Source organism: Ochlerotatus camptorhynchus, unplaced genomic scaffold (genome assembly GCF_037179485.1).
Source record: "Ochlerotatus camptorhynchus isolate MF236.1 unplaced genomic scaffold, CSIRO-AGI_Acam_v1.1 ptg000643l, whole genome shotgun sequence".
Lineage (NCBI taxonomy): Eukaryota > Metazoa > Arthropoda > Insecta > Diptera > Culicidae > Ochlerotatus > Ochlerotatus camptorhynchus.
Window position 1 is genome coordinate 122,339 of NW_027041122.1, and position 24,214 is coordinate 146,552.

At 36.2% G+C, this 24,214-nt stretch overlaps 1 protein-coding gene across 4 annotated transcripts in view; it reads right to left on the minus strand.

The window, feature by feature from the left end:
- LOC135714414 (muscle-specific protein 300 kDa-like) overlaps positions 1-24,214 on the minus strand; it is a 98,398-nt gene that overhangs the window by 39,233 nt on the left and 34,951 nt on the right. For all 4 annotated transcript variants that reach the window (XM_065237763.1, XM_065237762.1, XM_065237764.1 and 1 more), the window contains 6 exons: positions 10,755-23,900; positions 10,451-10,604; positions 9,030-10,357; positions 5,960-8,956; positions 844-1,149; positions 224-372 (listed from right to left, as the gene is read on the minus strand). In XM_065237763.1, the coding sequence (XP_065093835.1) occupies positions 224-372; positions 844-1,149; positions 5,960-8,956; positions 9,030-10,357; positions 10,451-10,604; positions 10,755-23,900 (18,080 nt within the window). The remainder of the gene's footprint in view (positions 1-223; positions 373-843; positions 1,150-5,959; positions 8,957-9,029; positions 10,358-10,450; positions 10,605-10,754; positions 23,901-24,214) is intronic.

Sequence of the window (24,214 nt, forward strand, 5' to 3'; positions counted from 1 at the left end):
TCTTTGTACTGTAATACTGTATGTCTAGACGGCGACTAAAGCTGAGTACAGGATTTCTCAGCATCATTGCCCAACACGAATGAATTAACGTAAACCGAGAGAGGAGAATGGCTGAGATAGTGAATAATGAGCGAATGAACTTATGCGCTTTTTTCAAGCGCCGTCGTGCTCAATGTTAATCACGTTCTTTTGCCGGTTAGCGAATTCGAACAGAAATACTCACCTAGAGTCGATTTGATTCAAATGGTTTAATTTTTCCTCCAATGTATGCGGTGACAGTTGTTGTTCCCTTAGAGCTTCGATCAAAGTTTTAGCTAATGAATTAGCTTTTCCGTTCAACTGACCAAGGACGGATTTGTCATCTAACAAATTCTGAAAAGAAGAGACACATTCATATCATGTCAGACCAGAAATAGTTTCATGAGCAACAAGCAAAACTCAAAGCAAGCAGATTGAAATCTTCTCAGAATGAAGTCATACATATTTATACGCTCTCTGCTTTTCGTTGAGTTTTGTTTGTTTTGCGTGGTAGTGGCAACGTGTTTTCTTGTTTTGGTCATTTTTCGCTGAACGCTGCTTGGATTTAAATCAAAATTTTAACTCGGAAGATCAGCAGATATCGTTAACTGACATCATAGCTGTTCGTTCGTCTTGAATATATGCATGTGTATGGACCGTGACATCATCGTGAGCACATTTGCATAAGAAAACGATTTCAGCGCAACGTTATGGACGAGATGACCTATACGGTCATCGACAGTTGATGATGTCAGTGTCTAGTTTCAACAATGTCGTCAACCTTTATTTTTATTCGCATGTTCGTTTGAGCCAATTTGTACATACCTGGACTAATAGATTCTTAGACAACAGATTCTCTTTCGATTGCACGGTTAAATCCAGATTCTTGTCCTTCTCCAGCAAATTATTCGACTTTGTTTCCAGCTCTTGGAGAATATCTTCCAATTGAACCCACTGTTGCCGCAATTGAATCAAATTTTCGTGTAGATTTTCCAAAAGACTTGTCTCACTAGTCCAACTGGCGTTTAGTTCGATACTTTCCTTATTAATTTTATCACTCTCAATCTGGTGGGCTTTTTCGATAATGTGACTAGATATATCATTAAGAGCATCCAGTTCGTGTTGGTTCGCCTGAAAATAATAAAAGTAATATTAATAATAATTATTATAATTGTATGATATGCTTGCAATAGCGAGCGAAAGCGCACAGAAAAATTCGGTTCGTGTTATCCTCTAGGAGTCGAAAGAACGAATGTGGTATTTTTAGGAAATATTTGCCAGTGAACTTCAGATCTTCCGTGTATTTTTGCTCCCTCTTCTCTCTCTCTTCACCGTTGTAAGATACTATAGATCGTTTAGTCATTGATGCCGGTTGCATATATAAAGTATATCAACGTGATTTTTCAATTCATCACGTGTTTTATGGCTTTTGTTTAACGTTATATGATGTTCAAAAAAATAATCCTAAGAACGTTTTGTCCGAAGGAGGTTAGGTTTCCCTGCCGTGGATTTCGTGTAAGTGTCTCTGCTTAAAGGTCCACACCTCCAGCCCTTCATACAGTGGAATAGTGACGTTGCATGGTTTGATCTTGCTTTAGAGGAGCCGTACGTCATGGTTGGTTGTCTTTATTAATACGATTTTCAGCCAGACACTGGTTCATCTCCGGCCGTACGTTATGACTAGTCTAGCACTGATGGTGGATTTTTATTACGTGCATATATACGTTATTTGATGTTAAAAAAAAACATTACATAATCTACTGATTTGCACCTTGCATAATCTATTGATTTGTTTTTTTTTTTTCTATTCCGTTCTCAGCCTTTTTTTAAATTTTGGCTTTATATATTCTCAATTTGAATTATGCAATAACAAGTTTCAAGAATACACAAACCCTCTTAAAACACTGGTAAATTATGGAACCAACCATTTTAAAATACGACCATGGTCATAATGAGTGCCCATGACAACACTATCTAGGTGTGATCCTCCGGTGTCACCTTGGAATTGAAATTAAAAGAAATCATTCAAGAAATTTGCTAAAAAATAAATGTAAATTACGAGTTAAATTTTGAATTAGGTTGGTTTGAAATTAACGAAGTCTCTCGTATCCGTTCTTTTGGTTCAGGGGATTTCAATCTTATTTTTTTCAGGCAGCACTTTTTGATAAACAAATCATGGACGGAGACACGGAAGACAAAATTTTGTGAAAACAGTAGGAAAGTCACTTGACCATACACACTTCGAAAACATCATGTAAGTTTAACTCTCCTAAGACTGACACATGTAAGAGATGACCACAATTATGTCGGTTAGTATTTTTACATTACGTAAATCGAAGCAAAATTCTAATTTTAGTCGTTCAAGTTTACTGACATGTAAAATTATAATGAAACGTATTTTCAGCTGCCCACGGAATGTCCCGTCTAATGGCTATAGGAAAAGCGATCTACATTACAGATTTAACCAAATCCGCAATTTGGTGTAGGCAAATTCTGGCATAACATGTGAACAGATCCAATAAACCAAATGTGAACAATGACTTTAAACGTCGATGATTCGTGGAATAAAGCTCATTCAGGCAAATCGATAGTAGCATCTGGTAAAGTAAATATCGTTTACCAGATGCTTATGTCGATTTACCTGAATGACCGTGAAACTCGACGTTCATTGTTATTGTTTACATATGGCTCATTTCACAGCGCTTGAATTCAGTAGACTTAAAATAAAAGTTAATACAAACAGTAGATTTGGAACGACTGAATTCATATTCAAACGCATACGCAGTACAGTGCCTTCCGGTTTTTGGCAACACATAATTTTTGTTTTCTTCATTTTCTTGCAAATCAATCCAACACTTAATTCCATTTCTGATATCACTAGACCCCTCTTTAAGGATCCCACCTACTTGGAATTCCATGGGAAATTCTCCAGAATGCACGAGCATAAATTTGAAGAAAGAATTTGTTGATGAGGTCGTGTTGCCAAAAACGGGAAGGCACTGTATAAGCTTGGCATCAAAGGTGTCAAATATTTAATTAAATAAACATGCTTCTGTCGCTTTCCGGACAATCCATTCGTATGTCTTTTTTAAACATATGTATAGCGTTGTCGACAGTACATCTTGTAGTGCAGTCTTAAATAGCACACTCAAAATGGTTATGATTTGTATGCAACTGAACATGTTTAGTATTAAATCTATGTTTTCGGTAGTCACATGACAAGTGTTACAATTTAACATCATTTTTCATACGATTGTTACCTCACTTCACATTAACGAACGGCTCACGATCATGACAGCGTTGAAGTTTACGCTTGCGTTGGGCCAGCGTTCGTTCGTGTCATTTTACACCGTAAAAAAAAAGCTCGCAAAATTTTGATAAGGCATGTCAAATAATTTGTCAAAAAGTAATATTGTGAGGTTAATGAAGGAAAGTTGCAATTATATCCCGCTTCTTTTATGTGCGTCTTGTGAAATGTAAAAATAAGTTAATTTTCGATTGACGTCATTTAATATTAAGTCTGTTTTTCAATTACTTCTCATTTAATAATCATAGTTTTTTAGTAGGTCTTTACCCGACATGACCTACACAATTAAAAACAATAGTGTAAATTTCCGTTACTATGATGTCCATTAATGGAGCGTCATCACACTAGTTTACATTATAGATCGTGTAAATTTAAGAGACATATAATGAAATATTCCATATATTTCATGCAAGTTTGTAAGCAACATTTCTTGCAAGTTGCTAGTTTATTTGAAAATGCATGAATGTTTGTTCTGTATATACCTAGTAAAAGAATAAATAGTATTTTATTATTAAAAAAAATCTTCATGTTCCAAATACATTACTTTTTTATCACAGACAGGGGTATTTTTTTTTTGTTTCTAGGGCTATATTTTTTTTTTTTTTAAATTCTTTATTTAAGAGATTTTTAGCCTTAGGCTAGTTCATCTCTAACTAGGGCTATATAATTTCGATATATTTTACTTAGTAAAAATTTTGACTTATGTTGGTCTTCCTCCATAGAAAAAAAACAATTTGAAATGTTTTGAATCCTGTGGTAAAAACATTAGAAAAAAAACAAATAATTAGAAAACTCAGGGTAAGATACCGTAAAGCCTCGATATTCAGTGCGTTGATCGATTTTTTTGCGGCTGCATGATATGTTGTTTATCGTCAGCTTCGGCAGCGTTGTTGCGTTACGCCATTTACAAATGGAGGCTGCGGCGTGACGGTGTGGGCCAACGTGAGCCTTTTTACAACTCACTAAAACTCAATTTAATTCAAAAATTGGGTAGAAAATTCGTTCAAGAGATTATTTAAATATTATAAATTTGGAATCCGGAATATTACTAGCAATTTAAGATAGATGACATATTTTACATGATGTCACAACGTATTTTGTCTATTTGTTTATAGTTGTTGTACTATAAGTGATAAAATAAATTAACCCCTAAATATTATTGCAGATTTGGATAATGCGTTAAATTTCCTATAAGAACCGATATGATTCCTATCCTATTATTTTGAGCTACTCAAACCATAAACTAAAATCGGTCGTCTCTCTCTGTTCTCTCGATATTTATAGCAAGCGAGCACGTGATTGGTTGATTGCGGCCTAAAAGTTTCATTAATGTTCAATAGTTTACTAATAATAAATTACTATATTCTTTATAGGGGAAATAGCTCTAATGTTGGCCTATGGATCTAAGATTGGGCCCATCGCTAAAAATCTGCTATTTATCAATGGGACGGTACTAATGGATATTTTGATCGCTATTGAAAATTTATTCAATTACTGATTTTATGTATGGGCCCAAAATAGAGGCATTTAGTCCGAAATTACGTCCATTTCCCCTATCAAACAAATCTTACATCAATTCTCACTCAAAGGGTGTGAAGAGAATTTAAATCCATCCATAACACAATTTCGTTAAACAGTATAGTCCACAAAGACGTGGTCCTTCGTCAAAAAATTTGGGCAGGACCGTAAGTCAGAGTAGCTCCGTAGTAAAGGAACAATTTTCCAAGGTTTATGCATCAACATTAAAAACTTAGTGTCAAAAACATGAAAGATATGTGTCCAATTTATGGATCATACCTATATATTTTAGTGAGCAAACTTGATTTGGATCAATTTCTTTAGTTTACGGTTCGATGTTGAACGTTTTATGGATCATTTAAAATATGTTTATGGGCAATTCGTTGAAGCTGCTCATTCTTTAGCAATCTAAAATTGTGTGCTAAAATGTACAAAAAAATATGGATCATATTAATACTTTGCATGGAGCATTTTCCATTTTTTTTAATGGATCGTTGTATCAATTCTAAAGGTGCATACTTAAGGGAAGATTACCGCACTCAAAATAAAAAAAAAATATTTTCGGTACGTTTTTATTTCTCTAAAAACATTGTAAAAAATTATCAAAAATCCAAGAAAATCAGTTTCTTCCTTAGATTCTTGAGAAAATTTACATGTAAAAATAGTTTTTCTATCTCATCATGAAAAAAATATTGGACTCTCAGCAAAACCGAAAAGTTGATGTTTTGTGGTTTTTTGAGTCCAACTGTATGCCATGATAAATTACAAAAAGAAAAATATTTTTGCACGTGAATTTTTATTAAAAAACACGAAAAAATGTGATTTTTTTAGATTTTTTAAAAAAATTTCCCAATAATTTTATAAAAATCGAAACTCTACTTTTTTTTCGGAGCGGTATGCTTCCCCTTAAGACTGTCAAAGATGGAATTCACGGCGGTTTGGCAAAAATAGGTAGCGTTTGCAATATGTGAAGAAATAACCTTTTAAACGGTATTTTAGAAAACGGATCAACAAAACCCGAGATACATAATTTGGAAAGAAAGTGTCGGCTTCATTTCCAGCGTGGTGTTCGAATAGTTAACAATACGAATAGAAAACGATTTAAAAAATACTTACTCGCAACGTTTGTGACAGCATGTTGACGTGATCTATGCGTGCCGTAAGGGAAGGTAGATTCATCAGAGATTCGTCAAGTTTATTCTTACGAAGACAGGAAACCACTTTTCCATGCTGTGTTTTGTATTGTTCCAGTAGATTCTTGTTTAACAGTACGTCGTTTTGATGAATTGCGATATTATTTGAAACCTCAGCGAGACGTGTCTTATACAATTGGAGTTGTGATAAACATTTTTCCTGATCATTCTCTGTGAGTGTGCTCCAGAATAAATCCGCTTGCTCCTGAATTCCGTGGAATAACAAATTTCTTATCGTTGCCTCGGTTTCCACAATCTTTTCCAGCTCCAGTAAATCTTGATTCACCGAACTGATATCAAACTTAAAAGCATGAGTTTTTTCTAGACGCTTTTCGGACACATTGAGCCACTTATCAATTTGGTTAAGACTTTCGTGATAGGCACATCGGTAGCGATGATTTTGTTGAAGGTACGTTTCACGGCTGTCCAGTTCATTTGGAACAGTATTTTGGTACTGCTGAGCTTCATAAATTTTTGTTTGGAGATGTGTTGGTAATTTGGGGTCAGATTGTATTTTGTTTTTAAGATCCTCAAGTTGATTAAGTTTGGCTCGTGCCTGGATATTCAATTTCTCATGAGAGGCTATGAGATCAGCTGAATCCTTTAGACTTTCACTGTACAATGGACGAGATTCGATAATGTCATTATTTTGGCGGAACCAATCTATCAACGTAGAATATTCCTTGAAAAGTGTATTGTGGTAGATGCGTTGCTTCTGGTATTTGTCTTGTTCTATAATCACATTCCGCTTGATGGAATCCATCTGAGTTTGCAGAGAATGCAGTTGATCCATTATATTATGGCGATCGAGGTCTGTCCCTTCGTTTGCTATCAAGCGTCCTTTATCCGACGTAGAGACAAGCATTACATTACAACTTTCGATGTGGTGTAATATGCTGTCGTACTTTCTTAACCGCTCATCAATTTCTGGTGAGAAATTATCAACTTCGTTAAATTCGGAGTTGATTTTTGCTATTGCTTTGACGACTTCGTTGACAGCACCAATGAATTGTTCTCTCATGTTCAGCATTGATTTTAGTCTTCTCAATTGCTCTTCAATCGTCATAATCATTTCTTCCAGTTTGGATGTATTCTCGCGCAATTGTGGTATATTGGTCAGGAGTATTGTATTCAAGTCAAGACGTCTCTCTTTCAAATCGCCCAGAATTGTTTCGTATGCCATTAGAAAATCTTGTATGCACTCAATTTTACTGGCAACTGGCTTGTTCATGTCACGTATCTGGTTTTGTACTTTAACCAAAAATTCTTCACATCTTTTTATTTTGTCTAACGCATGTTCGTACTCTTCAATATGGCTATTTAGTTTTTCTAGTTTGCTTGCTAATATGCTATGGAGGGTATTCCATTTCTCATGCGCTGTTCTTATTTGAACAGTGATATTATTTTTGTCAACTTCGTTCAATGTAGGGGTAATGGCATTTTTATATTCATCGAGCTCTTTCAAACAAAGCTTCATAGCTTTACATTCATCGAATGTCTTAGTCAATCTATTAAGTTGATCCTTGAGAATGTCCAAGCTGGAGATTCTGACGTTCAACGATGCAATTGGTTCAGCTTCAGTTAACCAAGTATTGATTGTTTCCTTTCTACGCTCGAATTCAACACGTTTTAGATGTTCTCGTTCCATGAATTCAATTTTCCTTGCACAAGTTTCAATCAAATCCCTCAATTTATTCTTGATACTCTCAACATCATTTGACAACTTTGCTTGTCCTTCTTCATTACATTCTTTCATGATTTCATTTACTTGCTTGATAACATCCTTGAATGCGTTTTCTTCGAACTCCCGAATTGTTAGATCATGTCGCTTGCATAGGTTAATCTCAGAGAGTACGTTCGACGCTAATAGCGGAAGTTGGTCAGAAATTTTGTTGATATCATTCAACTTGGTTTTTATCCACGTACGTGTCATTTCAAAGTTGTTTTGCATATTTCTACGGCAAAGGATATCATCCGAGATTTTCTCGATTTCTCGACGAATGCTGTCATGAAGCGAGTTAAGTTCTTTGCAAAGTTTCTTAATATCTGTTTCCAATAGTTGCTTTTCAGCTGGTTCTAAATCATTTTGAATGTTTGAATACCTTTTTCCAACAGTGTCCATAAATGACTGTCTATTCTCCGTTTCCTTCAGTAAGCTTTTGAATAGCTGCTGTTGTGCTTCAACTGATTTTGTGTCAAAGCCTAGCGTGTATGGTACATTCATGAACTCATTCTTTGCACTTAACCATTGCCGAACCGAGTCAACTTCAGCAACTATCTTCGTGAACACTTTATTTGTAGAATCAATCATTTCAAACTTTCTGTTCAATCTTTTGCTTATATCATTGTATCTTCGGTCAATCGATTTCATTTGTTCAGTCACTTGTTGTGCATCCAAGTTGCTGACAAGATCAATAACATGCATAGCTTGTTTCTTATAGTTTTCCATTGTGTCGCAATCGTCTTCGAGTATCTTTTGAATATTTGCGACTTTATCAAGTCTCTGTTTGCAGTTCAAACCGCTTCCCTTCTCAAGATTGTTGATTTGGTTGATCATTGCATCCAACCAATGCTGTGTATCTTCATAGCTTTTTTTGTATCTATCAATACTTGACTGACTGCCAGATTTACTGTCGATTACTTGTTTGAGACGTATTGCAAGATCATCCAGCTTATCGACCAGTGTATGGTCGTCTTTTTCGAGTATTTCATCTTTCTTTATAATGATGTTTCTTAATAATTCATTCATTTGCTTCAGTTCTTGTTCTGCTGCCTCCGATCGGAACTTGGACGGTTTAGATGACCATTCGTTAATTATTGCTGTTTGTTTTTCAATCCATTGCTCCAATTCAACTCGGTGTTTATGTTGTCGTTCACAATCATTGACGGCTGATATAAGATCTGCTATCCATGATTGGACCTATTTGGAATAGAAAGAAAATATGAGTTGTTATTTTAACATTAAGAGGAGTGATATTTTCTAAACGACTTACCTCATCAATAAGATCTTCCAAACGTGCACGCACCATTAGCTCCTTCTCAGGAATTACTTGATGGGCACTATCGATGGGTGAACTTGGTCGACTGATGCTTGCAGTTGCTGCTTCACAAGCCTGCACAGCATGAACTAATCTACTTTTTTCAACTTGCAGTTTGTTGTGATAGTTTTGGGCGCATTCAAGCTGCGTTTTAACTCCACCATAATCTACTGCTCTGATCTTCTTCTTTTCTTCAACTTCGGGCTCAAGCTCATCAAGATTTCTTTTGATATCATCAAGCGTATCCTCGTACTCTTGGAATTTGTGTAACGAATCATGTAGACGATTTTTTATTTGCACCGATGTGTTCAGCAGTGAATCGTAGCTTTCCTGAATGTTTTTTATCTGATTTTCTATTCTTTTTTTGATTTCTGGTGAATGCACCACATATCGTTCTATTTGATTTTGGGCTTTGACGTTAAAATCATCAATATTCACTTGATAACGTTGGATTTCATTCAGAAGCTTCTCGTGCTGTTCAATTTGTTCCAATGTTTGTTCACGGTTATGGATGTACAAGGAATTATGTGCCATAAGTTGGAAGGAAATTTGAAGTAACCACTTTTCTATTTCTTGTAAATTTTGATAATATGTCATTTGATCCTGAAGTTCCATTTCCAAATTTTGGATTAGATACATGCATTTTTCCTTCAACTTGGTGTTTCTTTTTTGCATATTTAAAATTTTATCGCTTTCTGTAGCACATTTACTCGAGTCAAACAGATTGGCAGCTTCTTGTTGGATGCTATCTAGATCAGATTGCTTAAATGTTACTTCCGTAAGGATGTGCTTAACCCTCTCTAGTAGCATTTTAAGTTCACCCATTTCTCCGTGTGTTTCCGGTAATGTTTCAAATGCACCTTCAGTGGCATTCAACCAATCTGCGATCCGTTTCTTCAGTTCTTCGTACAGTTCCAAGCGATTATATTTAGAATTTAAGTTGTTCAAGGTAGCACTTATATTCATGACAATGGCATCAAGCTCATCGCGTTGCTCGGATATTGTTTGGAACATATCTGTTTGCTTATCCTCCGAATACAGGTACGATGATTTTGTGAAGGAATCTTGTAACATTTCAAACAATTTTTGACCTTGAGGAACGGTGTTTGAAAGAGCTTGTATGCTATAGATCTTCTTTTTGGTATTCACTATGTCGTCGGATGTCATATATTGCGAGTCATTGATTGCTCGTTTTGCTTCATCAATCCACTTTTGCAGTTCATCTTTGTAATAAATAAATTCCGTATGGCTTACAACATTCTTCTCCAATTTCGAAATTAATCCTGTAAAATAGAAATGACGGATTTAGATATCGGTCAAGCATAAAGAAGATCTGCATACATTAAACAGAAAATTTGACTGGGTAAACTACTTACCTTGCAAATTCACTAGAAGTGTCGAATAATTTTTTTGAAGTTCAACGGTGCGGTCTCGAACCATAGAGCATGCACATTTTTCCATTAATGCTTCGCAGATATCATTCAATTCCTCAATGGAATTTTTCTTGCTCACAATTAAATTGAAGATTTGCTAGTATTGTGATGTGCAGGATACGATTTTACAAATTAGATGGATGTGATCAATTCGCGATGTACCATAAAAGGTGGAAAAAGGAAAAAAATGATACATGCGTAGGTTAGTTACTTTCCGTTTCAGTGAAAATTAACAGTTGATAGTTACCTTAAGTTGTTTGAGATTATTTTCCTGTTCTGCGCTGTTTTCAGCATTGAATGATGATATTTTGCTTTCGTGGTCCAAGATGAATGAGTTGATGTCGTCAGATTTTTCCAAGAAACTTTCCCAGGAAGAAAGTACATCAGTCAACTCTTGATCGACTGTTCTTGACAAAGCTTCAATATCTTCCCAGTCTGTATTGGCTTGTAGAAGTTCTTGCTTGATAGAATCTTGACCTTCTTGACCTACAATCTGAAGTAGCTTACTTCCAAGGTCCTGTGCATTTTCAAGCAAAATTTTTCCTTCGGAGAATGACAACTGTATGTCTTTTATTTTATTGATTTGTTCCACAATGTGCTCCTTATCGCCATGATAATCTGTGAGTTTTTCTGTTCTCAAGCGAGCAGTTTTCATCCACTCATATAACTCTTGAAGCCCCTGTTTGAATTTCTCATAGTTATTGACTTGATTTTCCAAGTTTTCAATCTCAATGGCAATTTTTGAAACCAAATCTTCATGATCTTTAAGTAGTTGGTTGTGTTTTTCGCTTCCGATGCTACTATTTCCAGTGAGTTTTTCTTTGATCTTGTCTGCTATCTCGTTATAGTTTCCAGTTTCACGTTGGATAGCACGGTACTTTTCCAAAGCAACCCGCCTGTCAGATAGTTCAGTGAGTACTGAACTGTCTTCAAGTTTGCCTTGAACCTCTTCAACCCATTCGGAGAGGATTTTTGAAAGTTTTCCTATGTCTTCAAGTTGTGCCAAATGATTTAATAGCTTTTGACGATTTTCATTGATATCCAACATCAGAGACTCATAGTCAGTTTTGATGTTATCTGTATCTTCGGCAATTTTTGAAGCACCGTTGGTTTCAGTACTGAGAACAATCTTCTCCTTGAGTTCAAAGAGATATCGCAATTTATTCTGACCTTGCTCAAGGCTTTGTCGGATTCCTTTTATGATATTGAGTTTGGACTGTGTTTCGGTTATAGTTTGTGGAGTTGCATCACACTCATTCAACCTTTCACGCAATCTGTCCAGCCAATCCTGGCATTCACCGTATAGCGTATTGTGTTGCTGATGTTCTTGATAGTGTTGCTCTAGTCTTCGCATTGTTTCCTTGGCAATTGATAACAGAACGTTATATTTGGTGGTTAGCTGAGTAACTCCGTTACTAACTCGCGTATCAGCACAAATCTCTAGCAGGACTTGAGCTTTCATGTTCAAGGTATCGAGTTCGCGTTGCCAATCGAATAAGGTTTGCAGTTTTTCCTGGAACTCTTCCAACACACATTTTTTCTCTTCAAGACTATTTTGCATTTTATTATATGATTGAATTTCCTGCTCAATTTTGTCCAACCATTTCTGAGCAATTTTATACTGGTCGTCGTATTCAGTCCAACGAACAATACCATTTTCCAGAGCCGCTCCAATTTTTTTCAAAGCTAGACAATAGTTGTCGAATTCCTCTTGAAGAATAGCGACCTCCTTTTCTATAGCTTCACATTCTTCCGCATCGACTATTCGACATGCTATCTCAGCTTGCTCAAGAGCTTTCTCGAGTTTCTTCTGTCCAACGGGGGCGTCACTCTCAAGAATCTTAAGCTGCGTCATTTTCGAAACCAAAGAATCCTTATCACCTTTGTAATCAGTGCATTTGTTTAGATTTTCCTTGGCATTACGAATCCAGGCAGCAAATTCATTACTCGAGTCGATAAAGGCTTGATGAAGTTCAACAGTTTCTTTTTGCTTAGCAAAAACTTCCTTGGCTTGTTTGCTTAGATTTTCATACTTGTGTGAAATTTCAGAAGCTGGAGATGTTTGATGAAGACCCGACGCTTTATTGGCAACCGACTGAATCATTGGTTCAAAGGAAACTATGTCTTGAACAATGTCGTTGGCTTGGCGTAAATTAGCTCTCCTCTCATTCAAACCACTGCTGAGACTAGAAGGTGCACTTGTCTTGAATCTTACAACCTTTTGCTCACTGACTCTCTGTAGTTTTGATTCCCGATCCTGCATCCACTGCGTGAGATGATTGTAGCTGGAGCTATAGTCTGCCCACTGAAGTAAGCTGGTTTCCAAATGAACCTTAGCGGTGGACATTTTTTTCACAAGACGGTCCCAACTGTTTTGTATTTCTTTGAGTTCGTTGTTGATTACTTCTCTTCCATCGGATTTCGTACATTTTACCACTTTTTCTCCAGTGTTGATTGTGTTGTTCACTAGATTTTGTCCCTGATCACGTTGTTGAATTAATTCGACAACTTTTTCCAGCCGTTTTTCCAAGTTTTCCTTACTAACTTGTTCTACATTATCTGTTGAGTACCTAACAATGTCCTTAGCATTTTCTATCCAAGCGTTTGCTTTCCGTAGATAATCATTATAATCTCTATGAAGTTCATAGTTTGATTCTACTTTCTTCTGGACATCTTTAGCAATATTTACTTGCACCTGGTACCGAGAATTAAGATGTCTTAACTGGTTTCCAATATAGGAATCTAAATGGGATTGTAAAAGTGGAGCGGCAAATGCGTTGAATTTATCCATTTCTGTTTGCCCTTTGCCTAATCTGTCGATCAATTCTCGCATATCTTTGACTTGTTTATCTTTTTCTTGTAAATTGGAGGACATGGTCAGTTTGTTATTTTTAACAATTATATCAATTTGCTGCAGCCATTCCGAAAGACGTTCATACTCGTCTTTATATTCCCGAAGCATCGAGATAGTTTTTTCAAGATTACGCTTTTGATCAGCAATCTCCTTGAATAGGTTTTCAAAATTGTTTTTCAACCCATTTATGTCACTCTTGATCAGTTCTTTACCTTTAGCAGACGTTGATGCCATAACTACTTCACCAGTGTGAACTAAATGTTCCACTAAGAGTTCTCCTTGGGCTTTTTTGTTCATGAGAGAATCCAAAGGAGCGATTGCGTTGTCTATTGATAACTTGTCACTTAACGATTGCTGTTTTATACATGGTAACTTTTCACGAGCTCTACTTATCCAATTAAACAAATCGTCATATGCCTCTTTGTACAATCGATGATCCCGATATTGGTCTTCTCTTTCAGTGAGTAGTTTACTGATCTGGTCAGCCATGTAATCAAACTTTCCAAGGATCTGTTGCGCCGTGCATGCAGCTTGAGTTTGTTGACACATTTCTGCTGCGTTCTGTTTTAATGGTTCAATTTCAATGCGTTCAATACGAATTTTTTCTTCACAATTTTTAATTCTGTCCAATTGAGCACGTTTTTCCGCCATTGTCGGTTGAAATTCTGAGTACCCTTTGAATTCATTTTCCATCCATTCAATATTCTTCCGCAAATCATTTACTTGGTCTAAAAATCCTGACCATTGATTGATAGCTTCATCCAAATTAGTTTTCACATCTATCATTTTCAGTGTCAAAACAGACCAATCCTCTTGTAAAGCCGCTACAGATCGATTAATTGTCTCGTGGCCAGCCGAAGTAGTACAGGCAAGAACTTGCTGTGCCAGATCCATTATAAGCTGAATCTTTGAGCTTCCTTCGTCCTTATTAACTATGAGCTCCTGAATTAGCTTCAATTTGCTCTGTAGTTCTTTTTCGGAAGTAGTACTCTGGTCAGTACAGTAATTCAATTTTTCTCTTACCCCATTCAACCATTGCTTACAATTGGAAATCTGGGTTTCCAATTCTTGATGGTTGATAACGTATTGCTGCCATCTTGTGGAAAGTTCTTTTACGCGATTTGCTGTTTGTTGATACTTTATAGCCAATTCCGATATTTGTGAATTCCTACTGCTAAGATACCCTCTATAAAGTTGTTGCGCCTTTTCGGTAAAATTATCAATTTCTAACTCCTTAGCTTTCACCTCACCCTGTAAGCTTTTCAGATAATCTAATGTCGCTTTCTTTTCGTTGAGGGTAGCTTTCAAATCAACTGAGTGTATCTTTGAATCCACGTTACGGATCCAATTCATACAATCCGAACGCATTTTTTCATAATCATTCCATTCCGATACTTTGGATTGAATTTTTTCAATTGTGCTATCAATAGCTACTAAAAGCCCCTCCCAATCCTGTTGAGAAATATCTATTTGCGATCTGATATTAGTCTTTCCGTCGTCACTAGTATCAGGAATGGTCATTTCCCCGATAGTTCGTATCTGCTCAATTCGATTGTTTTCCGATATGATAGATTTCTTCAACTCGTTCAATCGATCCAGATTCGTAAGCAACGACACTTGGTCAAGATCAGTCTCACCCCAAAGTTCAATTGTATTGTGATTTGCGTCAATGAAATCTGAAGTTTCCAATACCGCCTTGCAATATTGACGATGGTTGTTTACGATTTTTTCGTAAGCAACCACAAAACCTTGACATCTATCAAAATATTCATTGTATGCCTTATTGACCTCGCTGTAAACAAGATCTATGCTCACATCCTCTTCTTTAAGGTTATTGAGCAGATCCTGTATGTTGTTCAGTTCAGGCTTATGATTTTTTATGTCATTCATCATATCTTGATATGCTTGATGCTGGGAAATTTTCTCATCAAGGGTTGGTTTCAAGACCATTTCGCCAGACAAACTTGAATCGATGCCATTTAACCATTGTTGAATTTGAGCAAGCTTCTCATTGAAACCTGAAAGTTTAGTGGATTTAGCTTCGCATGTTTTTAAGAAAGAACTGATTTCATCAAACAAGCGTTCAAATCGTAATAACAATTCTTGAATCTCAGTTCGAAGCGCTTGCTGTCCTTTCATGGCTGTTGAAGTGTAGAGTCTTTCTCCCATATCTGACACAGAGCTACACTGCACGTTAACAGAGTTTTGCTCGGCTAATAACTTCTTCATAGTTTGAATAACATTCTCCAGACTTTGCTGCTGATTGGTCTTACAGTTCACAAACGTCTCCTTAATTTGGTCCAGTACTGCAATACATTCGTCATATTTGCCTTTGTATGTTTTATGTTCCTCAAATGCTTGTTCGCATTTCTTCGAAATTTCTTTTATGGTATTTTCAACAGACTGCATTCGAGACTTAATCTGCTGCATATTGAAGGATATTTTTGCATCTCCACTGCTTTGAAGTAGCTCGGATGATTTGTCAAGCAGGGCATCTAAAGACAAATGCTTGTGTTTGAGTTTTCCATTCAAGGCTTGGTAGATATCATGTTGTTCCTGTTTTTCAATCAGAGTATTTTTCAGGCCATAACCTCGCATAGAATCTTCAATTCCTGTCAGGAATCGATTGATGTCATCCAATTCCATTTGATATGCATCCCATAGCTGAATGCGTTTTTCCAGCTCAATTTTGGTATCATTAATCGAATTGTTTAGCTTTTCAAATTCGTGTTGAACTTTTACTAAATCTTGCTCCATATTCATTTTTGCACCGTAGGATATAAGGTCACTGTTATCTGATATCAATTTGCTCAGATCTCTCAATTTATTCATTTTTTCGGGTAGAATGTGTTGCAAATCATCAACTTTCTGTAACTTGTCCTGGATAGATTTTTTGCTTCCAGAAATATCAGAAAGCTGCTTTAGATCATTAAGCAATTCTTCTTGTTCGTCAATATGCGCTTTTTGAAGTTCATTGAATTTGTTGAGTAATAATAAGGATTGTTCTAGATTTGAAACAATATCAGCAGAGGATTTTTTCAATAGTTCATATCGCTCATTGATAGACTGTACTTTTGCAGTAATATTTTCGTCTCGATTGTTTAAAACTTGTGTCGTTTTTTCGTTCAATGAGTCAATCATTCGTTTCTGACTCATGATTTCCTGCATCAAAGCTTTGTATTTGAAAAGCTTAGAACGTATTTCTTGCGTGGAATTCCAGCTTTGGGATTCGCTTGTGTCTATTTTCTTTTCTGTAACATCAAGCCAGGACAATATTTGCTGCACAATGTCTTGATATGAAGACCATTGTACAGACCTTACGTCAAACTGCTTTTTCAGATTGTTTACCGCAATGATGATTTTGTCAAAGCGATCTTTAATCTCTCTTATATCTTCCCGTATTTTCTCACGCCCGTTAGAACTAGTTTCTGTCAACACTTTTTCACTGGCCGTGATAAGACTTGGTATGTAATTCTCTATCTTTTCCTTCTCAATGTCTATGTTTTGCAACATGGATTGATTGATTGCTGTTATTTTCTCTGCCACTGCTTTCTCCAAATTATGTTCAATGTTTGTCAAACGTGTACTACATTCTATTAACCTTTCGTCGTAGCCTATATGATCATTGACGATATTTTGTGCCCGATTCACCACTTCTTTGCTTAATACCAGCAGAAGCTGATGACGGTTTATGAGTTGGTTTATATAGAACTTGACTTTTTCGACACCTGTTTTGCTGAATAACGCTTGGGCAGTGGTAACAAAAACGTCCACATCCTTCTGTTTTTCATTTATATGTTCCAAGTTGGTACGATACAACTGCAGCTGGTTTTGTTTCTTCTCCAGTGTATCATATAATTGCTGCTCTCGGAATATTGTTTCCATCGACCTGCACCACTTTGTAAGGGTGTCTAATTCTTGGTCAAATTGTGTCCAGCTTGTTAGGCATCTTTTTTGACATTCTACTGTTTCATCTATATACTCGTAAAGGCTATTCAAGTCAGACCGTAATGTATTCATCTCTTCTTCCGCTTGGGCAATTCCTTGAGGAGCTGTACTTTGCTTGTTTATATTATGGTGTTGAAGCAGTTGATTCAACAATTCATCGCCCTTCGATCTGGACAGTTTCAAATTGTTCAATGTTTCAATTCGTTTTATTATTTCTTGTTTCTCACCGCCCTCGTCATCACATGCCATGACTTTATCCTTTTCCTCGGTGATCCAATTTTTTAGTTTACCATAGCTAGTTGTGTAATTATTGTGGGCATTAACACAATTGTTCAGGCTATCCAAAAGTTCGTTCGATTTCAGAACAATATTTTTGTAAGTATCCTTAATGGATATTAAATATGTTTCAAGGTGCTGATCGTTAGTCAATGATAACAATTGTTGTGCTTTAGTACATACTGAGTCAAGCAGTGTATTTTGTGCGAGAATTTCTTGATGCATAAGTTTATGATTTTGATATTGGGAACGCTTATCCTGAATGTTTGATTTCAGTTCAGCAGTGATCTTCATTGACGCTTCGATATCCTTCAACCATTTGGAAAGCTGTTCTTGTTGTAAATTGAATTCTCCAAGTTGGAGAATACATTGGTCGACTTTCTGAGATACCATTTCCAATTGATCAGAGAATTTATCCCACAGTTGACGCAAATCGGACAATCTTTGACGGATTTGTTCTCGACTGTCTGGTGATGTTTGAGCATACAATTTTTCACCCCTGGCGATCAATTCTTCCAAGGTATTTCCATCGTCAAGTCTCTTATATGCTATCTCTTTTAGGCGTATTTGTCGGTTTTGTAATACATTCAAATCACCCACTAATTGTTCCAGTTGTTCAAGTGATTCCAAATTATTTGTCAATATGGCTTGGAATTCATCATATGACTTGTTAAAATCAGATTGATCATGAATAGCAGCTTCTGCTTTGTTAATTGCATCAGCACACAAATTCATAATGCTACGGTATTCATTTTGCACGTGATACATCTTAGCAGAAATATCATTATTTGCCTTCAACCCTTGGCATTCTTCTATTATGTTGCTTATTCGTACGCCTTGATTTTCAATATCCTTCTTGATCCCCACCAAGTCAGTGATAATATCTTGTTTTGAACCAATTGGCATCTGACACGAGACATCTTTTATTTTGTTTTTGGTGTCACCCAGCTTGGCCAGACATTCGTCGAGATTGTGATTTGCGTTTTCGATTTGATTCATCATATTTGCCAATTTAGACCGATTCATTCTACAATTTTCGAAAAACTGTATCCAATTGCGTTTGTTTTCTTCAAATGTTTTGAGAAGATCAGAATGCCCAACTTCGTCAGTTTGTCCCATGACAACGGTGAACTGATTATAACAATCATTAACGCAATCTAGAACGATCTCTTCCTCGGAAAGGGTATTATCAAGGATCATGAGATATTCTTCAATTTTGCATTTATTCAGATCATTCTCATTGTTGAAAACTTCGTTGGTTTGCGATTGAAGTTTCAACAGCCAATCTCTTGACTTCTCCAGTACATTGTTGTAATGTTCGTGGTCTTTCACGCATTTCTCGTATATATCGAACTTTTTCGAAAGATCGTTTATGAGTGTACTGTATTTTTCACATGTTTCATCAATATTCGCTAAACTATCTGTGCTGTATAATGCAGTGGATCGTTTTAATAACTGCTCAACACTACTTTTATGATAATTTGCATCTTTGATCATAGCCTTGCATTCAAATAATGCACCTTTTTTAAGTTGTAAGGTGGCGTAGAAGGCAGGTAAAGTTTTTAGCTTATTTTCCAGATCAATCAGCCACTTTAGAAGCTGACAATAGCTTTCATCGATTGTCTTTTTATTTATGATGTTTGCTTCCATTTCCTTAAGAACTGTATTGCATCCATCTAAAAGACCGTGATACGCATTTCTCAACGATAAGACCTCCATCCTAATTGTCTCACGACACTCCGGGTTTACTTCGGCGTATAAATTCTCCCCCAAAGAACATGCGTCATTCACTAATTGTTCATGCGCCACAATTTGACTGCGACAATTCTTCAGCTCGTCGTAATCTTTGTCTGACACTTTACTGAAGCGCATTTGATGTGCTTTCGTAGTTTCAATCCACTCAAATGCTTCTTTCAATTGATTTTTGAATTGTTCATTCTTAGAATCTACATCTGATAATCTGTGTAATAGAAGCGAAAAATATTTTTCAAAGGTATTGAATCGTGTTTGTAACTGTTGCACAAGCACCAATGCTCTCGAATCTGGATTCAGTTTATTGATGTTATTTGCAATATCATGAAGCTTTCTCAAATTAGGCTCAAAATCAGTTAAGGCTTTGTAAGTGCCTTTTGTTTCTTCGATTTTATCACCCAGTGTGTTCAAATCTATCAACAGTACTGTTTCCATTTTGTGTTTGATTTCTACCTCTTTTAGCCATTTGACTATATCTCCGGACACTTTTTCATATTCTGTCCATAAAGCGATGTTCGAATTCAATGTAGACTTCACTTTACTACATTCCGATTTCAGGTGCTTAAAACCGTTTTCAACGTCATCTTTCTCCTCTTTAAAGTGATCAAGTTTCGGTTGAGTGATGACTCCACCTAGAGAGTTCAAGAAGTCCGAAACATTGACTAACAATGCATCATACTCGGTAATGGATTGTTCTATATCGCACAAAGTGGACTTTTTTATTTCCAAATTGTATTTATCACTGTTAGTTTCTGGATAGCACCATTTAAGTTTTTCTATTTGCGATGAAACAATTCGGTTGAGACTCAATACCTTGTCTTTGAACGTTTTCTCAACAGCCTTATTCAATTTGCCCTCCACTTCGTTGAGATTGTTTAGTACCAGTCCAAAACGTTGTTCCAAGTTTTGCAATTCTCTAGAGGTAGTGCTTTCTTTAATGGATTCATATTTCGTCTCGATACTGACAAAGTGATTTTTCAAATCAGTGATCTCCGCACCCACTGAGTTTACATCCATTCGTAGCTTTTTCAACCTGTCCAGGTTTCGAAGCTGCTTATTTGAATCCAATGTAACATCGTCGCAGTTCATGATTTCTTCGCGAATGTTGTACAATTTTTCAATGACCAATTTGATTCGCTCTTTCAAGCTACGTTCTTCCCCAATGTATTCGTTCATTTTGTTACTTATTCTGTCAAAGTGAGCCTGAAGCTCGGAAAACATGCTTTTAATTTTGTTTTCCATTACTGCAAGATCATGAGGCACCGAATTATTATTTACTCGTTTGAATTCGGATAGAAGACTAATAAAATTTTCATTACATACTAGTTGAGCTGGTAACTCGTTTCTGTAGCATGTAATTCTATGCTCCATTTCACAAGGATTTTCCAGCACGCGGTTGAACTGATCTTGAGTTACTTCAAGCCATGAAATTATGTCATGGCTTAAATCTTCAATCTGTTTATAAAGCGCTAATTTTTGATTTAATGCATTGCTGTTGTCAATCAGTTTTTCTAAATTGATTTTAAATGCTTCATTGTTTTGCCTTATTATGTCAAGAAGATTCTCACAGTCCTGTGGGTTATAATTGCGGAATAGTTTAACGATATCATTTCCTTTATTAGAAACTGCGTCTGCATTTTTCTTTACTTTCTTCATTGATTCTGATGACTTTTTCAAAACGTCTAGCTGATCGATTAGCGATTGCTTATCGTTAAATTCTGTGACAGTTGCTTTGTTAGTAGATACGATATTCTTGAGCTCACTGTTGAATACCATGTTATATCTGTTGAAATCGTTATAGTGATCTCGCACATTTACAAAATTTTCCAGAGTTTCTTCAATTTCCGATTGGATATTGTCAAGCTCTTTATCAAGCACAGCAAGAGGTTCTTGAATGCTAATCATGGGAATTTCTTCCTGCTTCATCAACAAGGACCCTTCGTAATGAGCCTGTGCCTTCGTTGAACATTCTTTACTGAGTTGTTCATTCAAAGAAGAAAGCTCTTCCAACGAATCATCAATATTACTTAATCTTGCATTCTTGACAATCGTCTTTAGTTTATCAGAGATTGAGTTCAAATTTGCTATTATCTGTTTTTGTGTCTCTTGGAAAATGGCGACCCTCTGTTTGACATCATTAATTTCATTTATTTTGGAGTCACAGTTAGATCTAATTTTATCAAGTCTGTTTTCCAAATCAGCCAGCATTTTTACTGCATTAACTTTGTTTCCCTTCTTATCGTAGAATTTAACACGAGGTTGGTGTTCAAGAGCAATCATATTTTGTTTCCAATTATTGATAGCCTGTGCAAAATTTTCAACTTTGCTCAGAGTATCTTTAAGGTCTGCTTCTTCTACCACATCATATCTTACGACATTGTCATTCATATGTTGAATTTGATCTTTGATTCCGTGGTACCAGTTTAAAAATGCTGACCATTTTTGCAGGTAATCTTTGTATTCCTGCAAAGTGGACTCAATGTTTTGATAATTACTTGCCAACGATGAATATGTTTCGTCCATGACAGAACGATCACCAGCAGCAGCAGGGCTAAGGCTGTCATCTTTTATTTGGGAGTATATCTCATTGAAAACATCTCGTTTACCAGCATGCTGTTGCAGCAAATATTGCACGTTTTGCAATGCAAGATCAGTTTCGTCTAGCAAAGTATCTTCTAATTCAGTGATGCTAGCGGTAATCTGATCCATCCAATTGCTAAAGTCGGTTATTTTTGCATTGAAATTCTGCTGGACTACAATGTGCTGATAATGTTCATTAATCATGCCACGCACATTATCGCTTAGTTTCGATAGTTGATCTTTTGGTTGCTGTAATTTACGTTTCAGTAAATTTATGCCTTCTTCTGAAATACCATTAGTTATTTGATCAAAAACGTGGACAAGAGAAATAAGTTTTGCCTGATGCTCGGAAATTTCATTGTTAAATAACCTTAGCATTTTTATTTTCTCTTCTAGTTTGTCGATTGGCAAATGTTCCAGTTTGATAGCCGAATAATGGTTTAGTTTACCATGGGCATCATTGATAAAGGAACCAAGCTTAGCCAATTCGACATCCATGGTAGACAGATTTAGAACAAGTTTGTCCATCTTTCCTTTCAAATGTTGTGCATTTTCACGGATATCTGTCAGAATGTCATAGCATTTATCTATCTCATCTGAGGGTTTGATTCCATACTTGATGTTTTTACACATCTGCATCACATTTTGCAAATCCGTGAATTTTTCGTTACACTGTCCGCAAAGATCATTTAATTTAGCTTGAAGTAGCTTAGCATCTTCCAGCGTACAAATCTTGTTTTGTTGTGAATCAATTGGCATATCAATACCCCCAATCCAAGCCTTGATTTTGTCAATCTCGTGGTTGTATTGATCCCATCTCTCAACATCTTGATTGACTTGTGCCTTCTCAGCACCAAGGGCATTGTTCAGTTCGGTGAACGTTGCCTGTAGGCGCTGTGCTTCAGTTTTAAGTCGTTTCATCTCGGTCAAGTTACCTTCCTTAGATGCTAAGTCGGAGGCACTTGCATTCAAAATGTCCAATGTTTTCATTTTTTCACTAAGCACGTTTTCCAGCTGTTTTGTTTTTTGTAGCCTATCGGTTGGAGTGATGTGTGGCTGTTTTATAGCTGTTATCATTTTAGGATACACATTTCCTGCCCAATTTTTCAAATTATCAAGCCGTTGTTTGTATTCGTTCCATTTATCATTATAGTCTGTAAGGTAGTCTATTCGTTTTTCAACAAAGTTAACCGTATTGTAGATTCTTTTTTCAATTCCAGTTGTTTCTTTTTCTAAGACTTGTTTCGCAGTTGGATGAATGCATGAGCCCAATTCACGGCACAGATCATTCAATTGCATCAGAGACTTGGATGATGCTTGCTTCAAGTTTAATGCGAGCTGTTTCTTTGTCTCAAGATCTTGAGTAACGCTAGTTGGATCCGTTTGGAGGGGAGTGATGGATCTTAACTCCATTTCGGCGTTATTCAATAATGATTCAATGTTGCCCCTCTGCTCATTATAGTCGTTCCATGTTTTATGCACTGCCTTTAACCCTTTCAGTTTTTCGGCTGCTTCATTATACGTGTCGTTCCAACAGGTTTCTAAGATTCTTGTCTTTTGATTGACAAAAGCTGGGGCGTTAACATTTTTACTTAAGTCTTTACCTTTTTGTAACATTTTCATTATGTGTCCTCTTTGATTATCTAGTTCTTTCAGGGAAACGTTTTGCTCTTCAATCATAGTATTAACGTTGCGATAACTATCCGGAGTCGGAGCATTTAGGCTTTGCATTTTGATTCGGTTTAGCAAATTGCATATTTCCTCCGCTTCATGTCGGTATGTATAGCATTTGGCGAATATTTCAGTTTTTACCATTGTTGTTTCGATTGTTGGAATAAGTGTTTTATAGCGGGTAATCAATCTTTCGATTTTGTCTTGTTCAATAGCTGCTTGGTCTTCATTCGTGTGACTCAACAGGAAATCCAACGTTTTCACCAACCATTTCATGTCCTCTCTTCTTGCATCCGCTTCGAAACAGATATTCTGTGAATTAGAAATAGAGATACAACTTCAGACGGATCTTTTGGATTAAAGTAATTCATGCTGTTCATGCGTCATCATATTAAGCGTTGGATTCTTGTTTTGGAAAAGAAAGCTTATGAGATATAAACTGTCAACTCGCGTTAATTAACCTAAAAGGTAATTTTTTATGAATTTTTCGGTTAAGCTTATATTTCGCCCTCTTTATCTATGGATATCTATTGGCTATAAGCTCACTGCTCAATGCAGCCGAAAGTTCTTCATTATACATTTACTATTCAGTGCTAAGTTTATGCTTCGCAATTTACCATTATTTC